Consider the following 12,909-nt stretch of genomic DNA (forward strand, 5'->3'; position numbering starts at 1 on the left):
AGGGGAGAGATAGCTGTGACTAATGCTAACAGGAGGAGAGAGATAGAGAGAGAGAAAGACTGTTGCCACAAGAAAAGGGCAACCAGTGAAGAACAAACACCATTGTAAATACAACCCTTATTTATGCTTATTTATTTTCCCCTGTGTACTTTAACCATTTGTACATTGTTACAACACTGTAAGTGAAATAAAGTGAAATAAACAATACAAATGAACAGTAAACATTACACATACATAAGTTTCAAAACAATAAAGACATTACAAATGTATAATATGACATTTGTAATGTCTTTATTGTTTTGAAACTTCTGTATGCGTAATGTTTACTGTTCATTTTTATTGTTTATTTCACTTTTGTATATTATCTACCTCACTTGCTTTAGCAATGTTAACACATGTTTCCCATGCCAATAAAGCCCCTTGAAATGAATTGATAGCTGTGACTAGTGCTAACAGGAGGGGAGAGAGAGAGAGAGAGAGAGAGAGAGAGAGAGAGAGAGAGAGAGAGAGAGAGAGAGAGAGAGAGAGAGAGCTGTGACTAGTGCTAACAGGAGGAGAGAGATAGAGAGACAGAGAGAGAGACAGAGAGGGGAGATAGATAGCTGTGACTAGTTCTAACAAGAGGGGAGAGAGAGAGAGAGAGAGAGAGAGAGAGAGATAGCTGTGACTAGTTCTAACAGGAGAGAGAGAGAGAGAGAGAGAGAGAGAGATAGCTGTGACTAGTGCTAACAGGAGGAGAGAGATGGAGAAGGAGGAGGGAACTCGTAGCTCATCATGTCTCCATTTCAAATCTACAGTAAGCCTCTCTCTGGCTAAAATTGTCATCATGCTCAAAGTTTACCTGAAAGCTGCCAAAGCAATTAAGAGAACTGTAAGCTGTGTTGGCAGGAGTCTGTTTTCCTCTACTCCTCATAAGACAGTTTGACTGATCTGTATGGAAGCTTCAGTCTAATAAGGGACCAGGGCTGTGATCAGTTCAACACACACACACGCACGCAAACACACAATCACACTGGGGAGGGATGGGGCACTAGGGTCGGGCTTAGCCAAAATAAACATGGCTGTTGTTGTGAAAATATGGAGGCCTGTGGCTGGAGCACGGTGTGTGTCCGTGTGTGTGAGGGGGTTCATTGATGGAACATAATGATAGTGCTTTGTACACACACACACACACACATACACACACACACTACGGGATCAGTTTTTCCAGGAATTAAGAAAAGCTTGTTGACAGACTGATGGTGTAAGGTAAAGAGCAGGAATTTGAGAGAGAGAGAGAGAGAGAGAGAGAGAGAGAGAGAGAGAGAGAGAGACTATTAGTTCTTCTTTATCTACTGAATCTCATTATCTCTCTCTCTAATAGCACTGGGCACTACAATAGGTTGAACCATGAGAAAATAGGTCAGTTGATGGAGACGTACACTCTGGTAATCACACCAAGGCGACCTTTTAAGACCAATGTATTCCTGTCTGGCTACCTTGACATAGCAGCACAAGACTGGCCCTTTTGTGTCCACAAGGTTTGATTCTGTTGTGCTGCTGGGGGGTTTTCCACCCCCCCCCCCTTCTTATTTTCTTTTTCAAAGGAGTATAAACCCTCTTTAAGTGTATTAACCCTGTTGTTTTTACTCCAAAATGCTTTTATCCTCAAATGCACCTTTTCAGCTCGATGTAATGACAATATGTTGATAGTAAGACATTGAAAACAAAAGTGACACTTTATTTTGTGTCTCAGTTCTGAGAACTGTTTAACAATGTTACACTTATAAAAGCTATATTTCTTTAATGTCCAAGACCTGGAACTGAACTTTCTATAACGGGGTTCTTTGTTCGTTTTTGCTCTCTAGCCACTCACTTGGTTTTTGCTTTTTAACCAGTTTCAGACAAACCTCTGTCTTGTTCTCTGGCTCTGTGTGGTCCACAAAGTCCTCATCCATCACTTTTCCATTGGCTCTAGTCAATTCATCATGGACCAGTCATAAGATGGTTAGCACAGGGCCCCCTTCTCTCTCCATGTGAGAAGAGAAGGGGTCTCATGCAAAACCACTGGGAGTTCATTTACCAATGTGATCTGGAACCGTCATGGTTGAGACTCATTCAAATCAATCGAACCATGGATGTAAAGAAGACAGGCGATCTGAGGCAAAAACCCACCAGATCTAGACAGCAGATCTACTCTACTCCGGCCACTGAGGTTTAGCTATCGTTGTAACTCGACACAAATCCAAGGCTGTGCCGTAAGCTATCTTAAGACAGTCGGGCACGTTTGTAACCCACGTTGAGTGGAAAATCCGTCCTTTGTGAGCGAGACAACCGTGGCAACGGTCTGCGGGAGGCGTTTACAACAGAGTGGGAATAGGAAACATGGAGATACTGTAACACTTGTCATCAGAAGGAAGAATGGACCAAAGTGCAGCGTGGAAAGTGTTCATGATATTTATTTTCAAGAAACACTCAAACAAAAATAACAAAGCGAACAGTTCCGTCAGGCACAGACACTAAACAGAAAATAACAATAACAAAACCCAAACGGGAAAATCACAACTTATATATGATCCCCAATCAGAGACTACGATAGACAGCTGCCTCGGATTGGGAACCACACTCGGCAAAACAACAAAGAAATAGAAAGCATAGATTTTCCCACCCGAGTCACACCCTGACCTAACCAAACATAGAGAATAAATAAGGATCTCTAAGGTCAGGGCGTGACAGATACACTCAATTAAACAGAGCTTAGAGAGGGGGCAGGCACAGGCGGGGGTGACCAGGTTGGTGTAACGGCACGAGGCAACCAGAAAATACAACAACACCATCATCACCTCCTCTCCGCGAGTTGGAGAGAGACAATCGAAAAGACGGAATACTCTTTATCTAAATCAAACGGTATGTTAACAAAATCCAGAAGCAGGTGGGCAAATTGAAACGGAACGACTGCAGAGTTTTATACTGGGTAAAACTTATCAACACAGTTGATCAAGTTTATCAATGGTGAACAAACGATGACATAATGGTTGATTTTGAGTAAATGATCAGTTTATAATCAGATCTCCTGTTCTCCACCCTAAATGTGTTAATCAACGTTTTACATCTTTTTGAAGCTGGCGTCGGTCCTGCATACTGTCATGTGGCAGCAGAAAGGAAACATGCAGAAGCTCTACCCAGTACCCAGATAAAAGGCCAACAAAAAGGGCAAGACTATGATCAAACACCCCGTTTGAGAGATCGTTTGAGAGAAAGTAGCAGGGTTACAGCGTTCAGCGTTTGAAAACACCTAGACAGTGGTCACACACACGCACGCACGCACGCACGCACGCACACACACACACACACACTGTTACAATAATCTGCAGTCAGGGCCTAAATAATTTCCAGTTGTAGTCTTTGCTACAGTATAACACAGTCTCAACCCCTCTTTCAAATGACTAAGAACATTCAATATGGAGGGCACAACGGTTGATAAATGAGTTTAAAATATCTTCTATTTACTTAGTATATCCTCATTTCTCTGAGGTTGCTTGAGGCATCATAGGCATCATTTACCGGCAGTTTCATCTGAAACATATTTGTAAATCTTATCTCATAATTTACAGTCTACCAATATACAACTTTTAGGGCTCTATATTAACAAACCTAACGCAAGGATTAATCTAAGTGCTGGTGCTAAAGGTTCTGAGGGTGTGTCAGAGATATATATTTTTTGCTATTTTCACACAGCTGGCGGTGGCGTGAAAGGGCTGGGTTTTGATGAATAAACTAGTTGTAGATGTGACGAGGGCTTGGCCACTCACTGGCTTAATACGGCATGCTGTTGTCTCTAGATCTGCAGGTTATTGACGTCTTTGGCCACTCACTGGCTTAATACGGCATGCTGTTGTCCCTAGATCTGCAGATTATTGACGTCTTTGGTTCGTCATCAACTCCAATTCTGCCGGGGGCACGGAATATTCTTGTCCTGGTCCGTTGTGGATTGATACTACAGTTAAATGTTAAATAGCATAGGCTACAGTAACGAGTAATAGCAACAACAACAACAACAAAACAGTGTTTGCTCAATAGCCTATGTTTGGAGTGTTGGCAGTCAACATTGTTGTAATTGGCTGCAAGAGCCTAGCCAACACGTCTCCACGCATCGCACTTCTCCTCAAATAAAAAATACTTGGCTCCCGTGTATTTCTATTGTATGTGTGAGGCACGTTCTCAAATAGCAAGATATAGCCCAGGCCTACCGCTGACACCGCATTATAGGACTGAATCATTTAAATACGTTGGGAGGGGAGAGTGTCTTTGTTAACCCGATGAGAGGCGCTCTTTGGAGATGGGGACGGATACTTGAACAAGCTAAATGAGGTATGCAGGTAGGCACATGTGTGCATGTTTTAGGACAAGCAGTATATTTTCAAGTCAAGGCACTCTGACGAATAATGCATTAAACACCTTTTAAGGGATGGGCGACTTTGCAAGGCCAGGATAAAAAAAAAGACATGACACATTGCTGTTGAACCAGGCTTAGTAGCCTAGGCTTTACGGTAAGGGTAGCACAGGGCTTGATATGAAATGGAAAACAATCTGTTTTTTTAAAACACCACAATATTTTGCAACAGGATGGGGTCAGAAGCATGATATCTTAAATGGCTTCTCTCGTTCCGTGGCACTGTGTACACACAGTGCACTAGCACAGAGAGGCTGCTGCCTACATACAGACTTGAAATCATTGGCCACTTTAATAAGTGGAACACTAGTCACTTTAGTAATGCCACTTTAATGATGTTTTCATATCATCTCATATGTATATACCGTATTCTATTCTATCTACTGCATCTTAGCCTATGCCGCTCTGTCATTGCTCATCCATATATTTATATATTCTTATTCCATTCCTTTAATTAGACGTGTGTATTAGATATTTGGTGTGGAATTGTTAGATATTACTTGTTAGATATTGCTGCACTGTCGGAACTAGAAGCACAAGCATTTCGCTACACTCGCAATAACATCTGATGTATGTGACCAATACAATATAATTTGATTTGCCACTTAGGCCTAAATGGTTTTAGGCATAACATTCGCAAGTCTATACAAAATACTAGGTCTCTGTCAATTGTATCGTTGACTATGTTTGAGGCAGATTTTTAAAAATATCACCCGTTGATATGGATGACGGAATAGTCTTCGGTAATCGAATGAGGGGCGCTCTTTGATAATGTGGCTGGATAGGCTACTGAATAAGTGAAACGGCGTATGCAGGTATGTGATTTGTGAATAACGAAAAAGCTAAAACCTTCAAAGTATTTCAAAGCACTCTCAGTGGACCATTGAAAACCTCTTTAGTCATAGGCTAGTTGGCTAATGGCCAGGAGAAAAAATAGGCACCTATGTGATGTTGCTTAAACCAGTCTTGATTTAAGGGGAGGGTTGGCTATGTTTGGTGTTTTAATCAAATTCAATTAAATTGGGAGAAAACAATTGTTTTCAAGGAAACAACTCAAATATTGCCAACCCTACCACCTCATCCCAAGGGAGCCGATGTTAAGACAGGCAAATTGCCGAACCTCGCGCTGTGGCTGGAAAATGCAAGTGACAACGAAATTGCTAACTGACATGCGTTTGACACTTGTGCCTCCTTAGCGCCAGATGACAATAGAGCCCTTAGGGTGTGAACATTTCTTTGTAAACTGGTCTTTACACCATATTTAATTGTCACCATATGAATGAATGTCGACACTAAGCTGCACATCTGGAAACAGTTCAGCTGAGTCATGTAACAGCTTAACATTGACATGTGAGTCATTTATCAGACCCACTTCTCCAGAGGGACTTAAAGTAGAGAGTGCATACATTTTCATAATGGTCGCCCCCGTGGGAATTGAACCCACAACTCTGACGTTGCTAGTGCCATGCTCCACCAACTGAGCCACACGAGACTATTACCATGACATAAGCAAAAACATGACCAGAAAAACTCAAATAAGTCAGGCTTTACGGTCTGGCTTAACTGTTTCCACCCTTATGTGACCCATACCCCCACATCCACCCTTCCTGTCTTTTCCACTCCCTATCCCTATCCCTCTCCCTATCCCTCTCTCCCCTCTACCTCTCTCTCTCTCATGATCACTCCTTCTCTGTGACAAAACCCTGCAAAGATTGCCCTATTGTGCGCTCCAAAGCCACTCTGAATATCTCCAATGGTCAGACTCATTAACAGTCTCTGTCAGACCCAGGGCAAAGTGGACAACCATGGAAATAACGATCTACCAATGTTAAATGATGTACAGTACGAGGTTACTGTACCTCAGTCAAGCTCCCATTGGTCAAAACCTATCAAATCAAAGCCACGTCACATTCCAATACCCAGAATCCCAAGCCATCTGACTGCGCAGCACAAATGCTGTGATGAAGTATTAGTTGCCAGTTGAATCTAAAGAGCTATGCTAAACTTCCATTTAAAAACCACACAAGCTCTTCACTAAAAGCCTGTAAAACATAACATAACTCTTCTAATCCCTGCACATCAAATAGCATTTGTACTATTTTCACATAAAAAACGGTTCACTGCATAGGCTACACACGAGTGTCATACGCATGTGGTACCCTTATCTATAGTGGTACACTGGTACAGCAGTTTGGGTGAAATGGTGCAAAATGGTGCCATCGAATGCAGGAAGACCCACAGCAATTTTCTGTAACTAGGCTTTATTGTAGCTAGCCACAATTTATTCAGAAAATGTGATCAGATTTGTATTTTTCCTTCAAGTGTTACATTGTTTAAGTTCATTTACATTGCTGCCGACATAACGCGGCTATAAAATATTCAGTATTCAATCAATTGAATGAAACACAGTTTCTTCCAATTGCACTTAATCAATTGTTGATGTATGGTGTAACATAATGTATCATATATGTCATTGAGCAGCGACTTCTATCCAAAGCGCCTTACAGAGAGACGGGGCATATTCACACATGATCACATTGTTGATCCCAGGAAAACAGTAATGGAGGACTCAGGAGGAGCCATCATACTTCATTACATTCAGCCCTTTTGGTTCCTCTCCCCTCCTTTCATTCTCTCCCCTATCCTTCTCCCCTCTTTCTTCCTCTCCTAAGTGTTTATGTTAAGCAGTGTGGTGGATGGGAGGGAAGGAAGGGACTTCTCCTTGGTTAATCTCTCTACCTGTCCTGGGAGTCTCTGCTCCTGGTGTTTTCATTAAAACAACTCCTAGTGGAGTCCTCTCCAATATTAAACCTGTTATTGTCTCCACAGGCGCACGCGGATCCAAACGCACACCTCCAATCTCCCTTCCCTTTCCAAATAGACGGAGGGAACCTACGCGATGTTATTCATTTATTCAGATGATTTCTCTTAAAACCATAAACATTGGGTAGTAAGGTCCAGAAGTGATTGAGGTGAAACATCGCCACAATCTTTGAGCTTTGTTCCGGTGTGCCTTGAAGATAGTCCCATAAGCAATCTCAACCCTGCCCCTTCCCTCCTCTCCTCTCCTCCCCAGCTATGCACTTTCCATTCCCCATGCAGCATCTTCAACACAGCTCTTACCCACGGCAGAGTCGGGTCATGCCCACTGTTTCCATTCGACTCACCTCAACGGCCATTTTAAAATTGACTGTCTAAAACAAACATTGTCCTCCCTCTGTTTTATAAATGATTTAAGCTCAATTTCTTTTAATTATGCATGACCCATCACCACCTCCAGAACTCAGCGCCTGCACTGCAGCATCATCCTAAGACAGGAAGGGCGGAAAAGGTTGGGATTCTGGCATAGAAAACCCCATATTGAAAGTGTATAAAGATACGTTTTTGTATGTCATTGATTAGCTTATTCGAGTAGTTCAGGATTGTCTTCACATCATGTATGTGGTGTGTCTTGAGAAGAAAACGTGAAAGGATACAGCGTTGCAACATTCCTTAGAAAGGCCTTGCCAAGACAACACAATTATTTAATACATTTAGAAGGAATTGAATAATACAACCTAATACATTATTTTCAGCAGAGTACAGGTTAAAAAAATAATATCATATAATATATAATAATTATATTTTATTTTCTTTTAAGGAAGTGTCCAAATAACTGGCCATATGTACAGGGGGCAAAAAAGTATTTAGTCAGCCACCAATTGTGCATGTTCTCCCACTTAAAAAGATGAGAGAGGCCTGTACACTTCAACTATGACAGACAAAATGAGAAAAAAAAATCCAGAAAATCACATTGTAGGATTTTTAATGAATTTATTTGCAAATGATGGTGGAAAATAAGTATTTGGTCACCTACAAACAAGCAAGATTTCTAGCTCTCACAGACCTGTAACTTCCTCTTTAAGAGGCTCCTCTGTCCTCCACTCGTTACCTGTATTAATGGCACCTGTTTGAACTTGTTATCAGTATAAAAGACACCTGTCCACAACCTCAAACAGTCACACTCCAAACTCCACTATGGCCAAGACCAAAGAGCTGTCAAAGGACACCAGAAACAAAATTGTAGACCTGCACCAGGCTGGGAAGACTGAATCTGCAATAGGTAAGCAGCTTGGTTTGAAGAAATCAACTGTGGGAGCAATTATTAGGAAATGGAAGACATACAAGACCACTGATAATCTCCCTCGATCTGGGGCTCCACGCAAGATCTCACCCCGTGGGGTCAAAATGATCACAAGAACGGTGAGCAAAAATCCCAGAACCACATGGCGGGACCTAGTGAATGACCTGCAGAGAGCTGGGACCAAAGTAACAAAGCCTACCATCAGTAACACACTACGCCGCCAGGGACTCAAATCCTGCTGTGCCAGACGTGTCCCCCTGCTTAAGCCAGTACATGTCCAGGCCCGTCTGAAGTTTGCTAGAGAGCAATTGGATGATCCAGAAGAAGATTGGGAGAATGTCATATGGTCAGATGAAACCAAAATATAACTTTTTGGTAAAAACTAAAATCGTCGTGTTTGGAGGACAAAGAATGCTGAGTTGCATCCAAAGAACACCATACCTACTGCAAAGGGACCAGGACGACTGATCCGTGTAAAGGAAAGAATGAATGGGGCCATGTATCGTAAGATTTTGAGTGAAAACCTCCTTCCATCAGCAAGGGCATTGAAGATGAAACGTGGCTGGTTCTTTCAGCATGACAATGATCCCAAACACACCTTCCGGGCAATGAAGGAGTGGCTTTGTAAGAAGCATTTCAAGGTCCTGGAGTGGCCTAGCCAGTCTCCAGATCTCAACCCCATAGAAAATCTTTGGAGGGAGTTGAAAGTCCGTGTTGCCCAGCAACAGCCCCAAAACTGCTCTAGAGGAGATCTGCATGGAGGAATGGGCCAAAATACCAGCAACAGTGTGTGAAAACCTTGTGAAGACTTACAGAAAACGTTTGACCTCTATCATTGCCAACAAAGGGTATATAACAAAGTATTGAGATAAACTTTTGTTATTGACCAAATACTTATTTTCCACCATAATTTGCAAATAAATTCATTAAAAATCCTACAATGTGATTTTGTGGATTTTTTTTCTCATTTTGTCTGTCATAGTGAAATGAACCTATGTGTACCTATGATGAAAATTACAGACCTATCTCATCTTTTTAAGTGGGAGATCTTGCACAATTGGTCGGCTGACTAAATACTTTTTTGCCCAACTGTATGTCCCTACAGTGCATATCCTAAGCTTATAACCTCCACACAGTTACCTGCAGCCAACACACACACACACACACACACACACACACACACACACACACACACACACACACACACACACACACACACACACACACACACACACACACACACACACACACACACACACACACACACAATCACCTGAGAAGAAATTCTTGGTCCTCAGGTAGCTCACGCTGAGCCGTAAAATAGAGAGTTTATCCAAGCTGGAGGTGACCTCTTCTGGGAAGGGCAGTAGACTGGCCAGACGGTCTAACTCAGAGTTCAGACGGTCCCGGTGGCGCTTTGATGGGTTAGACTTGGTCCCTTCAGACGGAGCTGTCTGTTTCTCTCTGAGCAGGAGAAGAGACATGAGGTTTATTAGGGAATCACAGAGGAAATTATGAAGCCAGTAAGCTAATTCTCTCAATGTTGATAAGAAGGTAAACAGTGGACATATTGCCACTCAGTACTCACTTTTGGTCTTTCACTTCGATGCTGAATGATAAATCATATAATTAAATATTGGTATTAATAATAATACTATACGTTTAATAATAAATAATCATCATATCAACAATAATACTAATAGCAATAATAATAACAATATTATTATAATCATTTTCTTATTTCCTTATAAGTTTAATGATTATTTTTGCTCCTTTTTAGCTTATTTTTTTAATTTTTTACCAGTTATAGATAAGCAATAATAACATTTAAAATACAGTGTGAAAAAATATGAATAGTCAAGTTACAAGTACTTGAACGTTTCACACCATACAATAAGGGCACATTGAACTATGAAAAATACTGAAACGAAAATAAATACCTAAGGCCTGAGAATGATGAGCACGAGCCTACGCGCCTTGCACCTGTGCCCGGAGCACTGGCATGGGTTCGTTAAGATTCAAATCGAATCAAATTGAATCATCATATTGAATCATCTCTCTCCATTTGAATTGAACATCACTTCAACCATTTGACCTCATCATGATTATGAGTCAAATTACGTGTTGAGTTATTTTTATTCAAGACATTATGCATAACATTATGCATCATTATCCTGACACAATATACTATCAAATATAGTAATTATAGTAATATACTATGGATATATATATATATATATCTCCACATATGTCTGCACCAAAGAATATTGAAGATATATACATGCTATTTGGATGGATCGTGAGTGACTATCATGTCATATAGCGTTGACTCATATATTATCAAATAATAAAAACTAATAACAACGTTATGGTGGGCCATTTTAGTTTATTATTCAAGCTAATACAATGTTCAAAAAACTCTCACTTACCCTTTTTGCACCGGTTTTCTTCTTTTCCGTCCAGCATACATGGTTGAGGCTTTACTAGTAGCCTGTGGTATAGCCGAATTATTCTATGTTAAGTGTAGACCGAGCCGATCTACATAAACCCGGTAATGGTTGTCTAATAACCTATCTTATTTACTCATCCCCAGATCATGTCCAGAAGGAACTGTTTTCAAGAATGGATCAAGCAATGCACCGATTCATCAGTCCTCTTGTCCTACATCAATGACGTTGATGTTTGTCAGGCGGTTCAAATAATTAAGCCTACAAACAAATACTGACAACGATTATGTCAATGCCATTGCATGCAACTGAACGCCGTATCACAATGAAATATAGTTTTCCAACAAATAAGCAATGCTAAATTGACATTCGTCAAAAAGTGGCAGCAAGTGCATCCCTTCCGCGGTGTTTAACCTGTGCGTAAAATGCTGTTGACATCCGTTATTAAATGCCTTCCTCATCATGCAAAGTCCATGTCATCATTCGTTTCGATACAAAGTTAACATTAGTGGAAAAAAATAGAGGGGGAAATAATAACGACATTGAAACATATTGCCGCTTTTTCGCTAACGCTTCTTTGCAAATCTCTTGTGGCACGAGCAGCTAAAGCGCGCTCTCAACCTGAGCCCACAGCCCCCCTCACAACCCAGTTATTCCAGGGTACACGCATTGGACTGGACTGACCAGACAACTGGCACAGATTTGTGCAAGAACGCGCAAGGATCAGAAGTGGGGGCGCGCGAATCAGAGGCCTTGAGTTAGAGGGCGCGCGCAAGGATTAGGCCTCAGGTTAGAGGGCGCGTGCAATTAACAGAAATAGGATCAGCTCAAGGTTCCATTTGGTCACTGGCACAACTTGTCAACTATTTGTAAAGTTGGTTGGCTATTCGGCTATGCAATTATATATTTAGTGAAGTTGGAAAACCTTGCAGAAGTTTATTTATCTTGATTTACTCATTTTGGGTATGCCCTTCTATAACTAAAATAACCATGAGGACCTTTCCTCAGGTGAGAAAATGACATTTCAAAACCTTCTAAAAGTTATTTTTCTTTCTTTCTTGTATTTTCTCCAGAACTACAAGAAAAAAAGTTACTCTTGAATAACCTCAAAAAACATTTTTCCTGTTTCAGAGGGCTTGTGGTAATGTTATGTGAGTATGCTCCCTCTAGTGACCAAAATGAATATGACATAACACCGTTTCATAACTTACTTCTACTTTCACAGATAACATATCATAACATAAAGTAACATAAGCATAACACAGCATAACATAACATACATCTTTGAAAAAGGTATGTCTTTAAAGATAAAATAATTATTGGAAATAAATACTCTGACTGCTCCCTCTTCTCCTATCCTGTAGGAATCATGAGGTCCCTCAGGCATACCTGAGAGGGCAGATAATATCAGTCACCTCTAGGGTGAAAAGGAGTCACATAAACATCTGGAAAATTTAGAATCTGACATTTTTAAAAAGTAACTTTTCCTGAAGTCACTAAAACTGCCCAAGCTATCGGAGAGAGATAAGAATTTATTAGCCAATAAACAAAGGGGAAATACTGAGGGCAGTCATGAGCCTTCAGTCAGGAAGGCTCATGACGGTTTCACTGTATAATTTAACCAAAAAATTAAACAACAATTAATAGATGCATTAATGGAAATGCATCAACATATTATTGACAGGGTGTGTTGCCTCCAACTCTACAAGAGGCCTTGATTTAATTGATCTGTAATCTGGAAAAAAGACCACACTATGCCATCTTCTTATCGCCTAATCTCATTCATTAATGTTGATTTGAAATTGATTGCTAAAGCCATCACATTCAGGCTGGAAGAGTACCTACGAACATTGATTAACAATGACAGGGGTCCATTAAAGATAGAATGTCATTAATAACTTAAGGCG

At 40.8% G+C, this 12,909-nt stretch overlaps 1 protein-coding gene across 1 annotated transcript in view; it reads right to left on the minus strand.

Annotated features, from left to right (window-relative positions):
• The window catches only part of LOC139373250 (aryl hydrocarbon receptor-like), a 78,377-nt gene extending 66,732 nt beyond the window's left edge, over window positions 1-11,645 (minus strand). The window contains exons 1-3 of the mRNA XM_071113551.1: window positions 10,985-11,645; window positions 10,144-10,164; window positions 9,829-10,019 (exon numbers count right to left, since the gene is read on the minus strand). Of these exons, the coding sequence (XP_070969652.1) occupies window positions 9,829-10,019; window positions 10,144-10,164; window positions 10,985-11,025 (253 nt within the window). The 5' untranslated portion in view covers window positions 11,026-11,645. The remainder of the gene's footprint in view (window positions 1-9,828; window positions 10,020-10,143; window positions 10,165-10,984) is intronic.
• Window positions 11,646-12,909: the final 1,264 nt, after the last annotated feature.

The sequence above is a fragment of the Oncorhynchus clarkii genome, chromosome 18, assembly GCF_045791955.1.
Source record: "Oncorhynchus clarkii lewisi isolate Uvic-CL-2024 chromosome 18, UVic_Ocla_1.0, whole genome shotgun sequence".
Taxonomy (NCBI): domain Eukaryota; kingdom Metazoa; phylum Chordata; class Actinopteri; order Salmoniformes; family Salmonidae; genus Oncorhynchus; species Oncorhynchus clarkii.